Source organism: Zophobas morio, unplaced genomic scaffold, assembly GCF_036711695.1.
Source record: "Zophobas morio isolate AGI-343-1 ecotype UQ-CSIRO unplaced genomic scaffold, CSIRO_AGI_Zmor_V1 ptg000007l, whole genome shotgun sequence".
Classification (NCBI taxonomy): domain Eukaryota; kingdom Metazoa; phylum Arthropoda; class Insecta; order Coleoptera; family Tenebrionidae; genus Zophobas; species Zophobas morio.
The window spans coordinates 5,306,532-5,329,611 of record NW_026972112.1 but is presented as its reverse complement, the minus strand read 5'-3'; the positions used below and the strand labels follow the sequence as shown (position 1 = coordinate 5,329,611).

At 34.4% G+C, this 23,080-nt stretch overlaps 2 protein-coding genes across 5 annotated transcripts in view; one reads left to right on the top strand and one right to left on the bottom strand.

Annotated features, from left to right (window-relative positions):
• Nucleotides 1–15,300, bottom strand: part of LOC135124344 (DNA-directed RNA polymerases I, II, and III subunit RPABC3) — a 161,476-nt gene extending 146,176 nt beyond the window's left edge. Inside the window, exon 1 of the mRNA XM_064049344.1 lies at nt 15,149–15,300. Coding sequence (XP_063905414.1) covers nt 15,149–15,221 — 73 coding nt within the window. The 5' untranslated portion in view covers nt 15,222–15,300. The remainder of the gene's footprint in view (nt 1–15,148) is intronic.
• Nucleotides 15,301–15,361: 61 nt separating this feature from the next.
• LOC135124343 (ecdysteroid-phosphate phosphatase) lies at nt 15,362–20,814 on the top strand. Of its 4 annotated transcripts, none has more exons than XM_064049341.1 (8): nt 15,362–15,552; nt 15,601–15,841; nt 15,889–16,084; nt 16,287–16,382; nt 18,642–18,701; nt 19,057–19,235; nt 19,284–19,658; nt 19,855–20,814. In XM_064049341.1, the coding sequence occupies exons 1-8, from the start codon at nt 15,440–15,442 to the stop codon at nt 20,650–20,652; spliced, it is 2,058 nt and encodes a 685-aa protein (XP_063905411.1). In that variant the 5' UTR covers nt 15,362–15,439; the 3' UTR covers nt 20,653–20,814. The 4 variants fall into 4 exon arrangements, with proteins under 4 accessions (XP_063905411.1, XP_063905410.1, XP_063905412.1 ...); XM_064049340.1 differs by having other exon boundaries at nt 18,639–18,701; XM_064049342.1 differs by lacking the exon at nt 18,642–18,701.
• Nucleotides 20,815–23,080: the final 2,266 nt, after the last annotated feature.

The following is a 23,080-nucleotide window of genomic DNA, read 5'->3' as shown; positions in this document are numbered from 1 at the left end:
AAAGTTAAATTACAAAATACTGTTATAAAATTTTGATTTTTTTTTTTTTAAATGTGAATGTTTAGGGTTAAAACATGGATTCGTACACCACAAGTGCAGAAGTTTTGTGGTTAATTAATAGACGAAATGCCATACACAGCCAACTTAATACAAATATCCCTTGATTCTTAATAAAAAAAAGTAAAAAACCGTCGATCACTCACTATTTGAGAAACTAATTCTGAATCGGGATCAAATTCAGTGGCGGTTCGTGACCACAATTTGATTGATGAGTTAAATATGAAGATATTATTACGTTGAACGAAGAATAAAATCGACGTGGGTAAAACTCAACAATTTAATTCTTACATATTTATTATTTTTTTCACAAAAAATTACCATGCTTGTTATGTTTATTAAAATATCTATGAAAGATTCTCACAGACTTTTTGTCATGAACACTTTTTTTATTGATAAATCGGGGGTGGCTCTCTCTCAATTTTTCACTAAAATTTTACCGTCATAAAACAGAGGACGATTTTTTATAAATATTAAAATCAAACAAGTTCACTCGCGCAGAATGAAATTGAAATCCCGCAACTGAATTCCAGCCAAATACAGCGACTAGACGCACGGTTTCCATGGCAACCGTCTAAACAAAACGTCAAAATGAGTCATGATTTGGTCTCCGCTTTTATCAATACTTCAGCAACATAGCTATCATATATCCAAGACATAACATCTTTAGATGTAAATTTTGATAATTATGACACAAAGTTGCGGAGAATTTTTTAAATTTTGAAAATTACTATTTTCCTATGTCTAGTATTTGTAGACCTTGTAATTTCCTGGCACCAGCCGCCCCTGATCGAATTGCTGTAGATTTATAAAGACAGGTTAGATCATTCTAACATAAAGCAGTCCTAAAAAGTTTGTCACTTCTAGAACTGTATCTGTTCGGTAAACTGATTACAGTTGCATTAAAAAAATTGGTTACTTTGACAAATAAGACTGAGACCTAAGATTTTATGCTGACTTCTAATTTCAAAGTAAAAATAAGAATCAAAACGATTTTTAATATACATATCATGATATTTTTGAGATTTCGGAGCCAATTGTCTACAAACACCCTACACATTGTAAAACTTGTGTTTCAAACTAAAAAAATGACGGGCTGTTGTGTATTACAAACGCCAACTTCTGTCTCTCCGCAAAATAATTGTTCCATCTACTCTCGAAATTAAATAAATCTTTGCGTGCAAAGTACCTGAAAGGCAAGGGTCAGTTGTGGACTGCGGTCAGAGAGATTTGGATATACGTAATTTTAACGTTTAATACCAGAAAGAGTTATTGGCTGTGACAATATATTTTTCATTTAGTTTCCTCTTGGTATAATTAATGTAAATGTATAATTCCCTACTAAACTTCAAAGTTTAATATTAAAGAAGAATTAACTTCCTAATTCTGGTATGTTTTAATATGCATTTAATTCATAGTCTAAAATTTCGATAAAAATTGTCAAAAATGACTTCGTTTATTGGCTGAAGCAAATTTTTGAGTTGGCAATTCTGAATTATTGGCAGCAATGTTACATTGGAAAAATTAAAGAACTGAAAAGCTAAAAACTCGAAACTTTGGGAAGTCGAGAAATGGGAAAATCAGAAACTAGATTAATTGAGAACTCGAAAAACTAAAAATTCAGACAGAAACGTCAAAATCTGAAAAATTAAAAAATATTGGAGAACTGAAAAATCGAAAAATCTAAAATTTAAAAATCGAAAATCTGAAAAATCAACAAATCGAGAAATCGAAACTCGAAAATAAAAAAAATTGAGAAATTGAAAATCGGATAATTCAAAAATCGAAAATCGAAAGATCCAAGTATTCAAAAACTGAGGCATCGAGAAATCGAAAATTCAAAGGATCGAAAAAGCGAAGAGTCGAAGAGTCGAAAAATCGAGAAGTCGAAAATTCGAAAAATTCAGAAACCGAAATACGCCGAAATAAAAAAATCGACAAGTTAAAAATGGAAAAATTGATAAATTTTGAACAATCAAAACATTGAAACATCCGAATCTCGGTAAATCGAGATCTGAAAAAAAATTAACAATATAGAAGAGCTGAAAACTCGAGAAATTGAAAAAAATAGAATTTTAAAAATCGAAAAATCTGAAATTTAAAACATTGAAAAATTAAAATATCGTAAAACTGAAAAATGGAGAAATCGAAATATCAAAAATTGAAAAAAATAAAAAATTCGAAAATCTAAAATTTAAAAACCGAAAAACTGAAAAATCAACAAATCGAGTAATCGAAACTCGAAAATTAAAAAAATTGAGGAATTGAAAAATCAGATAATTCAAAAATCGAAAAGTAAAAAATCGAAAGATCCAAGAATTCAAAAACTGAGACATCGAGAAATCGAAAAATCAAAAGATCGAGAAAGCGAAGAATCGAAGAGTCGAAAAGTCGAGAAGTCGAAAAATTGTGAAATCGAAATAGGCCGAAATCAAAAAATCGAAAAGTTAAAAATGGAAAAATTGATAAATTGAGAGATTGAACAAAACATTGAAACATCCCAATCTCGATAAATCGAGATCTGAAAAGAAATTAAAAATATAGAAGAGCTGAAAACTCGAGAAATTGAAAAATCTAGAATTTTAAAAATCGAAAAATCGAAAAATCTGAAATTTAAAACATTGAAAAATTAAAATATCGTAAAACTGAAAAATGGAGAAATCGAAACATCAAAAATTTAAAAAAATAAAAAATTCGAAAATGTAAAATTTAAAAATCGAAAAACTGAAAAATCGACAAATCGAGAAATCGAAACTCGAAAATTAAAAAAATTGAGACATTGAAATTTCGGATAATTCAAAAATCGAAAAGTAAAAACTCGAAAGATCCAAGAATTCAAAAACTGAGACATCGAAAAATCGAAAAATCAAAAGATCGAGCAAGCGAAGAGTCGAAAAGTCGAGAAGTCGAAAAATTCAGAAACCGAAATAGACCGAAATCAAAAAATCGAAAAGTTAAAAATGGAAAAATTGATAAATTGAGAGATTAAACAATCAAAACATTGAAACATCCGAATCTCTATAAATCGAGATCTGAAAAAAAAATTAAACATATAGAAGAGCTGAAAATTCGAGAAATTGAAAAATCTAGAATTTTAAAAATCGAAAAATCTGAAATTTAAAATATTGAAAAATTAAAATATCGTAAAACTGAAAAATGGAGAAATCGAAACATCAAAAATTGAAAAAAATAAAAAATTCGAAAATGTAAAATTTAAAAATCGAAAAACTGAAAAATCGACAAATCGAGAAATCGAAACTCGAAAATTAAAAAAATTGAGAGATTGAAAAATCGGATAATTCAAAAATCGAAAAGTAAAAACTCGAAAGATCCAAGAATTCAAAAACTGAGACATCGAGAAATCGAAAATTCAAAAGATCGAGAAAGCGAAGAGTCGAAAAGTCGAGAAGTCGACAAATCGAAAAATTCAGAAACCGAAATAGGCCGAAATCAAAAAATCGAAAAGTTAAAAATGGAAAAATTGATGAATTGAGAGTTTGAATAATCAAAACATTGAAACATCTGAATCTCCATAAATCGAGATCTGAAAAAAAATAAAAATATAGAAGAGCTGAAAACTCGAGAAATTGAAAAATCTAGAATTTTAAAAACTGAAAAATTAAAATATCGAATGGTTGAAAATTTGAGAAATCGAATTATAAAACAATCTAAAGTTTATAAGACGAAAAATTGAAAATCCAAAAAATAAAAAATCGAAAACTCGAAAAATGGAAGTGGAAACATGGAAAAGTCGGAGAATCAAACTATTGGAAAATCCCAAAACAGAAAGAAAGATCCAAAAATTGGAAACTTGAGAAATCGAAAAACCAAAAAACCGAAGTCGAAATTTCGAAGAATTGAAGAACTGAAACATCGAAACTTCGAGAAGTCGAGAAATGAGAAAATCAAAAATAGATTAATTGAGAAATCGGAAAATTGAATATTGAGCAACGTCAAAATTTGAAAAACTGCAAAATATAAATACTGAAGAACTGAAAAATCAAAAGCTCGAGAAGTCGAAAAATCTAAAATTTAATACACTGAACAATTAAAATATGGCAAAATTGAAAATTGGATCCAAATTTTTCCAAACATCAAAAAATCAAAAAATTAAAATTTAAAAAATCGAAACATCGAAAAATTGGAAAATCGAAAAACTGAAAAGCCAAAAGTAAAAAATCGAAAAACCAAGAAATCCAAACATCGAAAGATCAAAAAATTCAAAAAACTGAGACAGAAAAATCGAAAAATGGTGCCAGATTTTAAAAACGTTGACCGTATTATCTTTTCCAATGTTGGGCAATTTTTAAAACATGGTCGCATACATAACCCAAATTTTAAAGTTTCGATCTCAATTTGAGATAAAAAATCTTCACTACTACAAGTTATTTTGCGATTTTTTTAAGAAAGTTCAGCTAATGTTGTGAAAAACGCTTCTGAATCAAAGAAAATGCCGACAATTTTACGGTTAGCGGCTATATTGGCTGCAGTTTCGAGTAAATTTATAAGGAGCCACAACAAAAAAAATAAGAATTAAGAAGTTAGTAACTTCGTAACTATAAACAGTTAACAATTCGGGCTAAGGAACAAAAAACTCTACAATAAAACCAAAGTAGTTTATGTACAACATGTATGTACATCATCCACAATAAACACTCTTATTTGTATATTATCTTGAAAATTTCGAATTAGATATTAAAAAACGGAGTCAGCCTGTCACCGCCATAAGTAAAGCCATTATGAGCAGACCTGGCCTTGTCTTTTCTTGGAATTATATGACTGTAGGTTTCGCGAATGCACAGACTTGTTTAGTTTGCATAACCAAACACAATAAACATGTTGAGGCTTGCTAAACACTCACAGAATTATCTCAAGCTGAGGTAAATAATAATCTCGTCAGATATTAAAATCAACACAAGGAAGATAACGCAGAACACCAAAATGAAGAAATTTTCTTACTGACACAAAAAACCAAATTTCTCTGAAAACTCAACTCAAAATTTTTAAAATTGTAATTATTTAAGACCTTTTGAAACCGATTATTACGACGAAAAATGGTGCCAGATTTTAAAAACGTTGACCGTATTATCTTTTCCAATGTTGGGCAATTTTTAAAACATGGTCGCATACATAACCCAAATTTTAAAGTTTCGATCTCAATTTGAGATAAAAAATCTTCACTACTACAAGTTATTTTGCGATTTTTTTAAGAAAGTTCAGCTAATGTTGTGAAAAACGCTTCTGAATCAAAGAAAATGCCGACAATTTTACGGTTAGCGGCTATATTGGCTGCAGTTTCGAGTAAATTTATAAGGAGCCACAACAAAAAAAATAAGAATTAAGAAGTTAGTAACTTCGTAACTATAAACAGTTAACAATTCGGGCTAAGGAACAAAAAACTCTACAATAAAACCAAAGTAGTTTATGTACAACATGTATGTACATCATCCACAATAAACACTCTTATTTGTATATTATCTTGAAAATTTCGAATTAGATATTAAAAAACGGAGTCAGCCTGTCACCGCCATAAGTAAAGCCATTATGAGCAGACCTGGCCTTGTCTTTTCTTGGAATTATATGACTGTAGGTTTCGCGAATGCACAGACTTGTTTAGTTTGCATAACCAAACACAATAAACATGTTGAGGCTTGCTAAACACTCACAGAATTATCTCAAGCTGCGGTAAATAATAATCTCGTCAGATATTAAAATCAACACAAGGAAGATAACGCAGAACACCAAAATGAAGAAATTTTCTTACTGACACAAAAAACCAAATTTCTCTGAAAACTCAACTCAAAATTTTTAAAATTGTAATTATTTAAGACCTTTTGAAACCGATTATTACGACTCTAGTTTGCGTAGATCAAAACGTGGATGGTCAAAATTATATGCAAACTCATATTCAGTTCATCCTTGAAGAATTAAAGGACGTCAATGTTATAGTAACAGTAATTTATTATTCATTAGTATTATAACATACGTAAATAATTATAAACTGTGACAGCTTTTACTTGTTGCTGTGTTACTATAAATACGTCAGCAAATAACTTTAAAAAAATTGCATTTGTAAAGAATACACATTTAAGTGGAAACAGATGAAATAATTTTAATTAACAAACGAGCCAACGCACCATAACATAATATGATTTGTTTAATACAAGCTCAAATCACCTTCAAACGTTCTACTGTAAAGATAAGGCTGCAGTTCAATGAATAGAATAACAAACGTACATTTTCAAAGATTCTAAAATCAGTTTTATAGAACACAACACAGATTTGTACCGATGTATGAAAAAAATTAAAAACAATGCAGAATATGTCAAACAAGTAATTGAGTTTCAATTTTTCTAATTTACCACGTCCTCCTCGTACGCCTGTCCAACTCCTACCCACACAAATCTCAAATGAAAACACTGTCGTATATTTTTCAAGCACCAAATTTCGCATCACTCCAACGACAAATACAACCAAATTTTTCTCTGTCCTTATCCACTGAAATTCCAAAAGTAGTTACAAGAATTCGTCACCCAGTTTTCAAAACGACGCCGCCACTGGCGAGAAATACACAATTCATAGCATTTGCACTCTGGGGGAAACCTCATTAAAAAGTCGATCAAGTGACGACAATAAAAAAAAAACGTAGGCTGGCACAGTGGGGGACTCTGAGCTATAACAATCGTTAATCTCATTTATTATTAATATTTTTAAAGGAAATGATCGCACTAGACAAAATTGTGACCGTTTCAACAACAGCATTCCACGACCAGTAATCTAACAAGTCAAAATCGACTCTATTACTGGTCGATTTGACGATAAAAAACAAAACGTAAATTTGTGTCGGAAAACCATCAAAATTTAACATCCGTGGTTTTGTTGGTAGAAACTCTATAGAAACTTAAAAACGACCATTCTGTTTATGTTTCATCTTCATTTATCTACGTAAACTGAACGGTATTTTTAGAAAATTTTGGCAGACGTCTGTCACGTTAAACATTTTACATTTTAAAGAATAGTGGAAATAAATCGATTTTTGAGGCGAGATTATTGCCTGGGTTTGTTATAAATTTATGAGACTTGCGTAATATGCGGATATTTGTGTTCACAATGAAGTTATGAAGAGTTAAAAGTTGGTGTTTCGGCTTCCAATTCCCGATTAAATTGTAAGTTAAGTGGTGGATTAAAATGACCGCCCTATGAAAATAAAGAAACTAGGTTAATCCTCATAATAACTTTTGCTTTTATCTCAGGTATAACTACAGCTTTTTTATGGAAGAGACCAGATATACAGTAAGGAATCCGTTCAAAAATAAAAGAATCTGTAAAAGTCTTACGACGAATACGCCTCAATTGACAGATACATACTTCCTGGTGCATACGGAAACGGAAAACCTACACTCTCGTGTTCTAATTACCGTACTCCTTTCTGGAAACGAAATATAAAAATTGGAAAGTTTATTTGCTAATGTTCCCCCGGTAGCAACGGAACCACGAATTGCTCATTCTCGAAATTTCAACACAAAATATTTGTTCACTTTCCGTGCTCCATTACCTCGACTTTGCTCCAAATTTTAATAAGCAACGAATCCAACGTCAGAGCAAACATCACCCTGTAATTGTTCGAAATTGCTTTCTGTTGACTGTTCAGGAATGTGAATCGACCGAAAACTTCTATTAAATTCCCCTCGAAACAACCCCCAACAAAACTCCTCGTTCCTAATCAGTAATCAGCGGACGTTTCTTCCACAGCCATCCTCAAAGCGAATTAATTTTTCCCAACAAATCTGCAATTGACAGTCCATCATCCCTGTTCATTAGCGGGATCGTATCCGGGACGTTAGGCGCTGCAAGCCCAAATCCGACCTGCCAACGCAGGACCGGTGACGGAAATATTGCGACCGGAAGATATCGATTTTACCGTAGCGAAAAACAAAATCATATTTTAGGAGAAAGGAATAGGGAAATTGTGTCTATGCGGCATGACGTTTTTAGGTTTTGAATTGAAAATCGAACTCAAGTATAGGTTTGTATCACATCAAAAAATGACATATAAATGAAGTTGGATTATCTATAACTGCTCAAATAATTACAGGATATGTTTATTTTAAGTGGCACCGGTGACAGTAAGAAATGACACTAATGACACTGACGTCATACGTTCTATTGAAAAACAAGTTCAAACATTGCAGGAATCTATTTAAATCGAATTGTGAGTTTCAAAATAAAACTAAAATGACAGCGGCTTTTCGCGGATATTTATGAGGTTTACTTCGCAAAATTTTGAGATGACGTCATCAAGTTTTTGGAAGGGATGAAAAGATAAATTCTGATAAAGTTAAAGCGCGAATAAGGAAGCTAAGTGATACAGACTAACAAAACTGCGCTGACGTTGTTAATTTTACCCTGAAAATGTAAAATAATTGGTATGTTAACTGCGAAATCGTTATATTTAGCACGAACCAGAATTAAAATCGGCATTTTCGCATTCTACGGACTGCGAAACGTCCGTTCCAATAAATTTATATCTTACGTATTATTCGAGAAATAAAGTTAGTTCGTTATATTTTGTCTTTTTTTCTTAATAGACGTAGTGATCTTTTCACAACAAGAAACTTAAAATTAAGCTCCGCCTCGCGATCTAACAACGAATGAAAAATTCATCACGATTGAGATCAAGACAGATGGGTGGGACTTAATACATTTAGTTTTCTTTGAACAACATGATTACTTAAGAACTTGTTTCACATGGTAATTTCTTGCAGAAAAATAGGGATTTTGCAATTAAGCTCCGCCCCGAAGTTTATGATGAATATAAAAATTTATCACGATTGAGATCGGGCGGGTGGGTGGGCTTTATATTTTACCTTTCTTTCTTAATATACGTAGTCATTTTTTCATAAGAAGAAACTTAAAACATGTTTAAAACGGTACATTTTTTTTTTACTAATATGGATCTTGCAAATAAACTCCGCCTCTCAATCTAACAACGAATGAAAAATTCATCACGTCTGAGATCAATACAGATGGGTGGGACTTATCTTTTGGCTTTGTTTTTTACTTAATACATTCAGTTTTCTTTAACCAACATGATTATTTAAGAACTTGTTTCACATGGTAATTTCTCGCAGAAAAATACGAATTTTGCAATTAAGCTCCGCCCCGCAGTTTACGACGAATAAAAATTTTTATTACGATTGAGATAGGGCGGGTGGGCGGGGCTTATATTTTACCTTTCATTCTTAATATACATACGTAGTCACTTTTTCACAACAAGGAACTTAAAAGTTGTTTAAAATGGTAAATTTTTGTAGACTAATATACATTTTGCAATTAAGCTCCGCCTCTCGATCTAACAACGAATGAAAAATTCATCACGACTGAAATCAAGATAGATGGGTGGGACTTATCTTTTAGCTTTCGTTTTTATTATTTTAATACATTTAGTTTTCTTTGAACAAGATGAGTTCAAGAACTTGTTTCATATGGTAATTTCTCGTAAAAAAAATACGGATTTTGCAATTAAGCTCCGCCCCGCAGGTTACGACGAATACAAAAATTTATTACGATTGAGATAGGGCGGGTGGGCGGGGCTTATATTTTACCTTTCTTTCTTTCTTTCTTTCTTAATATACGTAGTCATCTTTTCGCAAGAAGAAACTTAAAACATGTTTAAAATGGTACGTTTTGTACACTAATATGGATCTTGCAATCAAACTCCGCCTCTCGATCTAACAACGAATGAAAAATTCATCACGACTGAGATCAATACAGATGGGTGGGACTTATCTTTTGGTTTTCTTTTTTACTTAATACATTCAGTTTTCTTTAACCAACATGATTATTTAAGAACTTGTTTCACATGGTAATTTCTCGCAGAAAAATACGGATTTTGCAATTAAGCTCCGCCCCGCAGTTTACGACGGATAAAAAAACTTACTGCGATTGGGATAGGGCGGGTGGGCGGGGCTTATATTTTACCTTTCATTCTTAACATACATACGTAGTCATCTTTTTACAAGAAGAAACTTAAAAGTTGTTTGAAATGGTAAATTGTTGTAGACTAATATAGATTTTGCAATTAAGCTCCGCCTCTCGATCGAACAACGAATGAAAAATTAATCACAACTGAGATCAATACAAATGGGTGGGACTTATCTCTTGGCTTTCTTTTTTACTTAATACATTCAGTTTTCTTTAACCAACATGATTATTTAAGAACTTGTTTCACATGGTAATTTCTCGCAGAAAAATACGGATTTTGCATTAAGCTCCGCCCCGCAGCTTACGACGAATAAAAAAATTCATCACGATTGAGACAGGGCAGGTGGGGGGGGCTTATATTTTACCTTTTTTTCTTAATATACGTAGTCATCTTTTCACAAGAAGAAACTTAAAACATGTTTGAAATGGTAAATTTTTGTAAACTAATATGGATCTTCCGATTAAACTCCGCCTCTCGATCTAACAACGAATGAAAAATTCATCACGACTGAGAACAATACAGATAGATGGGACTTATCTTTTGGCTTTCATTTTTACTTAATACATTCAGTTTTCTTTAACCAACATGACTATTTAAGTACTTGTTTCACATGGTAATTTCTCGCATAAAAATACGGATTTTGCAATTAAGCTCGCCCCCGCAGCTTACGACGCATAAAAAAATTCATCATGATTGAGATAGGGCGGGTGGGCGGGGCTTATAGTTTACCTTTCTTTCTTAATATACCTAGTCATCTTTCATGTTTGAGATGGTAAATTTTTGTAAACTAATATGGATCTTGCAACTAAACTCCGCCTCTCGATCTAACAACGAATGAAATATTCATCACGACTGAGATCAAGATAGATAGGAGACTTATCTTTTGGCTTTCTTTTTTATTATTTTAATACATTTAGTTTTCTTTGAACATAATGAGTACAAGAACTTCTTTCACATGGTAATTTCTCGTAAAAAAATACGGATTTTGCAATTAAGCTCCGCCCCGCAGTTTACGACGAGAAGAAACTTAAAACATGATTAAAATGGTACATTTCTACATGGGGCGGAACCTAATTGCAAAAATATTTCCTTGTACAAATTTTCCATGTTAAACATGTTTTAAGTTTCATGTTGTGGAAAGAAGTCTACACATATTAAAACAAAAAGGCAAAATGTAAGCCCGCCCACCCGCCCTATCTCAAATGTGATGATTTTTTTTATTCGCTGAGAACTAAGGAGGCGGAGCTTAACTGCAAAATACTTATTTCTTTACAATAAATTAAAAACATGTTTTTGAGTATCGTGTTGTTCAAAGCATACTATGTATATGATGTTGAAAAGGCAAAATATAAACCCCGCCCACCCACCCCGTATCAATTGTGATAAATTTTTTATTCTTAGAAACTTAAAGCACGTTTAAAATGGTAAATTGTTGTAAGGAAATATGGATTTTGCAAATAGTCTCCGCCTCTAGGTGTGCCAACGAATGAAATCTATGGGTAGGGCTTAATCTTTGGCTTTAATTTTTTCGTAATATACATTGTATTTTTTGAATTGCACGATACTCAAAAACATGTTAATTTCTTGTAGAGAAACAATAAGGATTTTGCAATTAAGTTCCGCTCCATTGGCTCTCGATGATTAAAAAAAATCATCACAATTGACACAGGGCGGGTGGGCGGGGATTATATTTTGCCTTTTTTCTCTTAATGTACGTAGTCATCGTTTCACAAAAGGAAACTTAAATCGTGTTCAGTTATGTCTTGGAGAAATCTGCTAGAACCAATTGCAAAAAGTTTTTGTATACATTTTTTTAGATTGTCATCAATTTTCCGGAGACGAATGAATAAATTTTCATCAATGATCCACAATACCTAACTCATTCTGAATGTTTTAATAGAATTTCTTTTACCCCTTTAACGATAATCTTAAAGTGCGCAGAAACTTTTTTAAATTGAATCTTTGAAGAAGGCATTTTTTGTTCGGTTAATTAGGTAAGCTTTGGTATGAACGTACAGTTAAGTCGTTAAAATTCGCCCATCATTTTTATCATAAATATTAATACTAAACTGCATGGAAAATTCCGATTAAACTGGTATGTGGGCACAAAGAATCGAGGTTTCGATCTCCAAATCTATCCACATCATTCACAAATCATCCCGCTTATTTAGCCACCCCAGAAAAGCTTGAATGGCAGCATCGGAAGGGGGTTGTCTGGGAAATTCCAAGGACTCGTGCTAAAAACCAAACGAAATGAAAGCCATTATTCGCACTAAAGAAGAAAGGAAAAGTCCCGCCACGAGTTTCGTCTGAACAGATTATGAATTCAGTGAAGGTAAATGTGAACATTTCTTTCAAATCACCGTCGAAATGGTAAGTCATTAATAAAGGTAAAATAGGTAGATGTCAAGGCAAAAGCCTGATTTACCAAAATTCATGGAAGCCATAAAATGTCGCAACAGTGCCCGGATTTTATAGCCGTAACTGTACGACTGCACAACGCAATTACAATAAAAAACTATTTCCACGGCGTGCGTGTTTTCTTTAATTACTCCGTATAGATCCCCTCGTAAAACCTCCAGCGAAAATTTCCGCGCAATACGCCACTAAATCCAAACAACTTTCACTACATTCGAAAATTTTTTGGTCTTGTCGAGTTCGACTCGCACTCCCTCGCCCCCCCTCCTTCCGCCGGCCCTGTCTCAACGGGAACGGGGAGATGCAGGTCGCGGTTTCGGGAGTAGCAGGAGCAGCAGGAGAGAGAGGAACACATGCGCATCGCCGAGAAACACGCGATCGATCCAGCTGTATCTGTGGTGACGGTCAAGGTTACCGGGTCTAGGTCACCGTTACCCCTGCCCTGCAACAGCGGATTTTCAGCGAAACGGGAAAACGTCCGCTTTTAACATGTTTCCAGTACACTTTGCCTTTGTGGAATCGCCGTTCTCTTCCATTCAACTCCTGCGCTATATTTACCCACACATCAAACGCAGACTTGCAAAGCGGGATTTCTTGTCACCGAACGACAAAAGAAAAACAAAGGAGGTAAAGACGTTTCGCTATTGATGTCTGAAGACGTTATCTGCAGCCAGTAGCTGCGTCTTGGTGTGACGCTTGTGTTTGCTGACGGATGCTCGCTGGTTGTTATTATTCTCTCTGTGTGTTTCTGTTGGGGTGTGGCAAAAATCTAGAACTTGGAGAGAAGTGGAGAAGGAAGTCGGCGTGGGCGGAAAGGTCGTTAGTAGGGAGTACAAAAACAAACTGTTTTCATTACTAAAGTGGCGTTCCTGTTGCCATTGTTCTGTAAACATTATAGGCCGGGATAATGCATTACAAAAAATATATAAAAATTGGTAATTTTTTTAAGTAGTGTTATCACGAATTTTTAGATCACCATTCAATACAAAAAATTCAGCGTATTTGGTTTAAGAAGCAACTAACCGCTTCCTTGTGAAGTTATCGGTACAAACAAAAACCAATTTTAAGGACACATGTAATATTGCGCAACAATATAGGATATAGGGGAAAATGTAGAGGGGATACCACCCCAGTTTATAAAGTTAGAAGAAATTTTTAGTGGATTTTTTAACACAGGACCTAATACTATGTTAGACTGCACTTGATTTTTTTTTAATAGTCCATGGTTTTTTTTTAATTTTGGTGAAATTTTTCTTCACGTATTTTTAAAAATCAATTTCTCAATTATTTATGGAAATTTTGGAACGCAATTTTCACCACTGTTCTGAGCTTACAAAAATCTAGAAACATAGGTTTCTTTGACACAAGCTGTCTTTATTGTAGCCCATTTCAGTAAAGAAAATAAACAATTTCGTAGTTTCGAAAATCTTCTGATCGAAAAAATCAGTTTCATGTATCAACTGTTTTAAAAACGTATGGAACAATTATATTATTATGTAGTAACAAGTCGCTCCACTTGAAAAAAAAAATAGGCTTACATTCTTCCACAGGTTGTGTTTATTTAAAAATCAAAAGTGGGAGCGGCAACAACACTTTCAATGCCATTTTACAATCTACGTCATATTATCCTGACATAAGTTAATAAGAAAATTCGTAAGCCGCCCCAAAAAGTAAATAAAAATAAACGACAATAAAAACAAAAAAATATGAAATCAATTTAAATCTTTGAACATTATTAATGTGTTAAGTTGCTCTTGGAAATATAAGTATCGTATAAATACCGACTATTAATTTTTTGATTTTTTGTCAGGTTGGCAACCTATAACAAATTTTATAATATCATACCTGATTGTCAAAGTCACATTTATGACAGCTGCTATGGTGTCAACCAATCAACACGTTTGACAACTGTGAACTGACGAACTAGCATGGATGCCAATAATTCAGTATTGCCAAAAAAAAAATTTGCTTCAATCATTTATTTTTGAATTGACGCCATTAATACCAAGTAAAATACTACAAATATCCTTTTAATTACATTTGACTGCAATCATTTGTGCGTGTCATTGCATAATTGAAATTTTACAAAACGTATAACTTAAAAGCTGCAATGACTAAGAGTGGAGTCATTTTATATTGCTATGTCTAGTAAAATATTTGAAACGTTGCAATATTTCATAGAAATAATTAAAATTCTAGTGCAAATTGTTGCACGACAAACAAAAATTTGTGCTGATAAAGCACATATAGTTTAATTGAATACAATAATATGTTACCCATTTATAACAAACACAGAGGAACACGTTCTTTTCATGATTACTGAGTGCACAAACATCATTGTAAATCTATTCGACAACTAGTAAATTCAAGTAGATACACACATTTTTCAACATTTACCTAGTTTAAAGATTCTATATTTGACTCACAATTTATTAGCTGTTTTAAACTAAACCATTTTTCTTAGTTTGTGACTTAAATGTACAAGCATCGAAGTGTACCATTTACCACCACTGACTTTCTTTACAAAAACAAATCAACGCTGTACCAAACTGCATTCCACTGTTCGAGTATGAACCCCAAATTTCCCTTTTTTCCAACAAAGTTAACATTTTTAAAAACATTGTTCACCTAACCTCAAAAAAGACCGGTGCACAAATTAATGAATTACCAACAAATGAGTACGCTTACCCCTGTCGAACTTCTTCCCCTCGGGATCTATATCTTTAACGTTGAATATATCTTCAAATAGGACGCCTGCCATCGTCGAATAAACTACAAATTGTTCAAAATTAACCAAACAGCATTCACTTCTACTTCCACAGTTTTTGACGGCAGCCGCCTAGTTTGACAGTCGACAAATAGTGGCAACAGCAGCGCCCCAAATCCCCCAGAAAATCACTATAAAACGTCATCATTTAAATGTCAAAGGTGCAGAAGTGTCAACAAGACGCCAAACTTTGTAGCGTGATTTGAATTTAAATGAAAATGGCAACATTACCGCCGCGAAGAAATCCGACTCCTACAAAAATCTCCAAGCAGCATTTGAGTCCGTTGCAAATACTTCTACAGATGGGATTTCCCAAACACAGAGCGTAAGTTGAACAAAATGGGTAGTGTGTGGGTAATTTGGAAAATTACAGTGAAAAAGCATTGGCTGCTACTGGGAACAGGGGAGTGCAGCTGGCTTCAGACTGGTTATTGGCTCATGTGAATGATCCCTTGCTTGATGATAACTCTCCAAGGGAATATATTTTGTATGCTTGTCCTACAGGGCCTTTTCTCGAAGAGTTGCAGAATTACTGGGAGAAGTCGCACAGGGAGTGCGCGTGGAATGGGGCCCACAATTTCACTCCACATATTACTTTAGTTTCATTCTTTAAAGTAAGTATTGATTAGCTGAGGAGGAGGTTGTGATGGGGGTTTTATAGGCTCCAGATGAGGATGCACCTCATTTGGCTCAGAGTTTAAAGGCTGTTATGGAAAGACAGGGAGCCATGTTGAATGAGCCTTTGAAACTGGAAACTTATATATCTCCCAATTTTATGGGGTTTTTTGTAGCTGAGGAGCATGCTGATTATTTGAAGAGAATTGCTATGCAATATGTTAAAGAGGTCTCAAATGCTAGTAAGTATAACTTTGTTACTTACAAAAGGGGGTGAATATTAGTAAAATGTCTCTTTACTATGGTATTTTAGACTAATTCCACGGGTTTTTGCATGATTTTCTTAACTAAATTTCTATATAAAAATACTTATAGCTTTTTTGTTTAAGTAATAGCATGAGAATACTTGAATAAGGTCTGGCTAAAGGTGGTGGTTATTTGCAGTTATTAGTGACACATATGAACATTTCGATGCTCTAACAGCCTGTTTTCCCTGGTGTACCACTACAACTGCTCGTTGCATTCCTCGGGGAAGTAGATGTAAGCAAACTGTAGTTTAGTGTAGTGTTAGTACATTGTTAATTTTAAACTGGTGCTCTCTAGTTTTAATCAACTAACTTATTTTGTTATGTACTTTATTTATTGTATTATTTATTGTGTTATTTTTGTTTGTTATTTCTCTATTTATTACAAAATATAAATCTACACTTGCAACCCTACAAATTTATGTTAATAACACTCTTTTTCTCTACTTTGTTTGCATGTAAATATTTTTCCTGTAAGTGCTTTTTTAAAATATTAGTTGTAGCATACACAATGCACCAATGAGAAGTTGCTATCAGTGGGTTTCTTTTTCTACAGTCACTACAGACAAACTAAAATATCTATGCATGGGGAAATATTTCTATTTTCTGTAAAAACGAATATTGATTTTGGGATGGAACGTTTTATGTTTACTTAGCATTTGCGAACTGCACCTGATTTGAAAATTTTGCAAAAAACGTCCCCTTTTTATTGTTAGTTTAATCAAAATTCAATGTCCAAATACAAGGCACAAACAAAATATTGATATAAAAGCAATTACAAGGACAGGTATAGAAAATGCACATACATTGGGAGAATTAAGGTAATTACAGATAACTTCAGTAATAAATAATCTGTAAACAACAAAATTTAAATCGCAAATAAAAAAAGTACTTGCTTTTGAAAGTCGACTTTATGTTCGTCTAATGATAAACAGGAGGTAAGTGTTTAAAAAACATGACCTTTTTTGTTAAAAAAATACAGTCTGCAATTCCCAATATTCTTACAAATTGGATTAGGGGACAAAAAAAGAGACCTTTCTAAAATCCGGTTTGTGTTTATTGTATTAAGATTAGACGTTAATTATAGTCCACAATTTATCATTTAGGAAACCCAAATAGACTCTATTGGACATAGACATTGTTCAACTGATTTATAGAATTGATAACATTATTCAAACAAAATTATATCATTTTTAATAAATTTTCCACGTTAATGTTTACTTGCAATGTACCAATTTTAAAACCCCATCAAGAATATTTATTGTAAGTTTCATTTTCACAGTAGTAAAGTTTCAGTTTCAATATTTAAATACAGGTGTTCTTAAATTCAGAGTCAAAATGTTAGACAGCGTCACTTATCTACTTGTCTAAGAAATGAACGGAAAATCTTAAAAAAAATTCAGTTCAAAGATACTGGTACAATCTACATTAAAAAACAAACACTACTTCGAAATTATTCCGATATTAACAAATTCCTTCGTAATCGTAACCTATTATATATAGTCACTTTCAGAGGATATTTGCACTTGATTGTTTTATTCGTGTGTGAATGCCTCTGTAGTAATCTGTGGTTGTTCAAACTGAAATATCTCGTAAGTTTTGTTTTCAGTCATGTGAACGTAAAAATTAGTTTTTGAGTCTTATTAATGTGAAATCTTACAATAAAATAAAAAGAATTTTCGTTGAATTCAAATTGAAATTGTGTAAGTTAAATCGATATTAGTACTCTTTATATTATCCAGAAATATTTTATTTTCTCACAATTTCAGATTTTTAGATCTGAACGTGCCACTGGCTCGAAAAGCGAACTGCACTATGATTTGTGCCGCCTTTTGAAAATAGTGTAATAACTTAATGACGTTGGAAATACGTAGGACATTTGCATTTTCCACTTTAAAGCTACACCTTCAATTTTCCATAACGCTAGTATCATTTATATCAGCTATAAGATAATAAAATTTTAATCCTAAATAATGTGGATAGTTTAAGGTGTCGGTTCGATAAGTTTCGAGTTTTTCTGTCTCACAGTTGTCAGGTAATACATAGGAAAAAATTTGAAAAAGTAATTAGAAATGTACATTACGCACAAACAGTAGTTGGAACTGGAAAGCCTGTTAACAATTTTAAACAAAGGAACTTTCCGAGCAAGATACCCTTGAACAGGGAATTTAATCATAGTGTCTATTTTTATCGTATTTATTATTCTGATAAAGATAGTTTTTATAGAACTTTCCGTGAAACAAATTAAAATAACTATCTTACGTGCAGCTCATAAAATCCATTCGTTCAACCCCCCCATTTCTGACGAATTTCCACATAATTATGTAAAAGGAAGCATTTTTCTGTTGCCTACACAAAATAGATTTTTACATTTTCAGTAAGCAATCTTCGGCCGGTAGATAGTTACAGATTTATTTCGCTTTAAAAAACGACAGCTATAAAGTCGCTTTAAAAATGGCCTAACAATCTAATAGTTACATGTTATTGTCAGCAGTGCACAACTGCGACTTCTTCGCTCAAAACTATCCGTGGATTGAGATGCTCATGATTTCACGTAAGTTCACTAAATCCCTCTTTACCATACCGTGAATTTTTCCACGGTGCGGTTGCTTTAATTTAAAATTGCGGTCCAATCGTACTGATAGAAATAAAAAAAAAACTTTCATCCGCCATCTACATGTTGTAATTCTGTGGGAGTACTTTTTCAAATGACACCATAAAACTACAAAATATTCAGACACAAATTGTAAGTGCTTGTGAAGGATCATAATTTATAATACACCAAGATGGAGTAATTGAAGCCGTCGTCGGGATAGTTGGAGCATCCTCACGTCAATTTTCTAGCATTATGCCAGCTTTATGATCCTGCCAAACACAAACTTGTTCACCCTGTACATACACTTTTCCAGCCATTAGTCTCGAACCTCACGTAAAATCGCTTCATCTAACATTGGCATACCAGTTCCCGGGTACCCACTACTCCCACCTGAAGGCCCTGGTGGATGAACTGGACCCGACCGACTCTTCCAGCTGGGAATTAAGACTGTATTCGCGCGACCCACGCGTCAACGGCAAACAAGTCCACAAAGTAAGCCCCTTTTTGTCTCTTATAACATAACTAAGTCCCTTCGTGTAGGTAATCCATCCGTATTTACCCACCGAGTGTGATGAACTGGACCTTCGCACCGGTGATTACGTTTACATCAGCACTGAGGCACTGGTGAATTCGCCAGACGGGTGGGTCGAAGGCACCTCTTGGCTTACAGGACTGACGGGGCTTCTGCCGGAGAGTTACACAGAAAGGACGGCGGAGTCGGACGCCTGGACGCTGCACAAGAAGGTACCTCTGAATCATATCACCCAAGGACAGCAGAAAAAGACTGAGATGGAGGAGGATAAAGCGGCTGGGAAAGAAGGGGTTGATGCGACCAATGGGGATGAACCTTGTACTCTTCCGGCACTGCCGAAGCATGAGATCCTGTACGAGAATGTTTACAGGAACGGGCCTCAGGTAAGTTGACCACAGACGTCTTCACAAAAAATGACGTTTCTTTGTCGTTTCTGCGACTTTAATACAAGTCGCCATTTTATTTCCTTGTCAATGTCAAAAATAACAATCCTCCTGTCAGTCTGCAGAAAACTCCGCACCCTCGCCGTAACTCCCCCTCCCCGGCGCCCATTTCCACTAACCGCCCCCTTCTTTCCAGACTCAAGACAAAAAATCACGCAAGCTCTTCCTGATGCGTCATGGCGAACGCATCGACTTCACTTTCGGCGTCTGGATCCCGTACTCCTTCGACGAAACCGGCAAATACATCCGAAAAGACTTAAACATGCCGGAGACTTTACCGGACCGTACCACCGGCCCCGCCGCCTACGCTAAGGACACCCCCCTTACCAAAGTGGGCGTCTTCCAAGCCCGAACCGTGGGCGAAGCCCTCCGAGAGTCCCAGCTCGACATCACTTACGCTTATTGCTCGCCCTCCTTCCGCTGCATCCAGACCTGCGACGCCTTCCTCAAAGGGTGCAATAAGCGCGACGAGGTGCAAATCAGAGTCGAGCCGGGGTTGTTCGAGTGGTCGGTGTGGTACCCGGACGGTCTGCCCGATTGGATGACCGCCGAGGAGTTGGTGGCGGCTGGGTTCAACATAGACGTGGACTACCAGCCGTTCATCACCGAGGCGGAGATGAAGGAGTCCAAGGAGACTTGCGAGCAGTTTTATCTGCGCAGCACGTTCGTTACTAGGGGGGCGCTGAACGCGAATCCTAGCGGGAACGTGTTGCTGGTGGGGCATGCCGCGACTCTGGATGTGTGTTCGAGGGAGCTGGTCGGGAAGAAGCCGAGGGTGGCGAACGATATGATGAAGATTATTCAGAAGGTGCCGTATTGCGGGTTGCTGCAGCTGGCGCAGGATGGGGATAAGTGGGAGATTGAGCAGTTGCCTTTCCCGCCGATTACTCATACGACTAACCATAGGTTTGATTATAAGATACTGTTGAATTGAAATGGTGCCCTCCAATAGTATATCAGTAATGATCGTTGACTTACCAAAGAACGCTGGCATATTTTATTTTTGCTATCATTCTGTTGCATAGAATCAGTACAATAATAAAGCATTACCTGTTGTGTGAATTCAATAAAGAATAAAGACTTATTTCTTAGTAAATATTGACTTTTTGTTCGACTAAATCCTATAAACGACTGACCTGACGCATTAAAACCAAAACGAGTCTGCTTTCCATGAATTAATTACCATTACCAACCGCTCGTGAACTACCAACTTAAATATATATTCACTAATTCCCTAGACGAGCTATCACCCTAACTGAAATTACACATGGTTGCCTATGTTTCGCGGCGTTGCTTTTTTTTCTCACAATGTATTGATTATTCCAGCTTAATTATAATTTATGACTTACTAAAAGACGTTTATCCCATTGTTTTATTTTTTACTTGCTATATAGCTTAGTTCTTTAGTAAACATTAACATTAGATTACATATAATTATGTAAGTACTATTGTTTACTAAAGAATTTAAAGTTAATTCTTAGACAGTTGTTACGAAGAATTATCGTAAGCTTATTTAATTTAATTAGTGTGAGATTACAGCGTCTGAGTCTACAGATATTATCACTAAAGCAGACGAGAAATTATTCAAAACATAAATTATTTGTTGAAAAAAAATGAAAACCCCGCGAAATTTCAAAAATTTGGCCTTGGCTGTGATCGTCTAAAAAAAATAACAAACAAACCCTACATTGTTTGTTTTTTTTTTTTTGTGGAATGCGTTCAAATGCAAATGGTGGACCCCAAGGTTGGGAAACTACCGCTAAATAAAACACAAAATATATGGAGGACCCAAAATCATTTATTCCTCTAATAACAAAAAAAAGCTGCGACTAAGTTGCATAGGTTGAAGACCTCTTAGTTCTCAGCTACAAAAAAAACTTGCCTTACTTGGAATGAAATCAAATTAAACGTTCTGAATCAATGCAAATATTTGAATATCACAAATGTAATAAAAACAAAGAAAAATCTGTAGTAAAGTAACTGGATGCAAATACACAAGTTATTATGAATGTGTGGCGGCCGCAAGCTCGACAAGGAACCGCGCACTCCGCTTCCGTCACGTGTTTCTGTGTTATTTACCTCAGTTCCATTTAAATGTTCAATTTCTATGACTCTGATATTAAACTACAACTGAACAAGTGTTAATTATCAACGATTCAAACAAAGAATTTACATGATGTTGGGCAATAAAGGTTGTTAATATTATTAAGACCCACCACTGACCCGGAAATGACCGGCATTCAGGCAAGACTTCTATCATTACGGGTACTAAGACCAAGTAATGATATGCATTGATTAGATTAACAGAACAACTTTCGAGATTCTAGAATTACAGCATACAAATTAGTCTGCTATTATTCTCTAATCTCACCCCATCCCCAAAAGTCCAGCGTAACTACCGACCATTTATCCGCGCATCACATGAAAAGTGACCTACACTACTCTGACCTACTGGTGCTAATCTAATCTGACTGACATGATCAGACTGTTCAAGAAACTTACGAACAATATGACATGTTCCTAACAAAACAGCTTTTTGAATTTTGACAATTATTGAATCATTCAAATGCAAAGACTTTAAATTCTCAACTAAGCTATTTGGAACTACACCTACATTAGAGATAACTAGGGGTAGAATTGAAATTTTTTTAAGATTCAACATGGATTTCATTTCTATCGATAATTGTAGATATTTTGAAATCTTGGTGTCGTATGTTTGAATAATGTTGTTTGTGTTAGGAATAGCAATGTCAATGAGAATGGCTTCGTTCGTGTGTTTTTTGATAAGTATTATGTCTGGTCTGTTAGCTGTAATGTTTAAGTCTGTAAGTATTGTGCGATCCCAGTATAATTTGTATTTGTTATTTTCAAGGAATGGGACGGAATGTAAGTGTAATAGGGTGTCGTATCTTCGATTAAGTTCATAAGTGTTGCTAATTCTTTGTGAATGATTTTGGCTGTGTTGTCGTGTCTAGCTTTGTAATCAGTTTGTGCTAGGATGCTGCAAGAAGAGATTATGTGCTGGATCGTTTCAGGTTTTGCTTTGCATAGGCGACAGCAGTCGTTTTTTATGTTCGGATCTTTGATGATGTATTTTCTATAATTCTTGGTATTGATTACTTGGTCTTGAATAGCAAACACAAATCCTTCTGTTTCGGCATACAAACTTGATTTTTTTAACCAAATCAATGACATCTTCTTATTGACATGATTTTCTTCTAAGTCTTTGTAGAATTTTCCATGTAGTTGTTTTTGTTTTAGCCCACTTATTATTTTATCTATTGTGTGGGGGGTGTGGATTTCTTCGGTGTTCGACAGATTTAAGGGTGTGTGGTTCAAATCTGCTCTTGTGATGGTGCGAA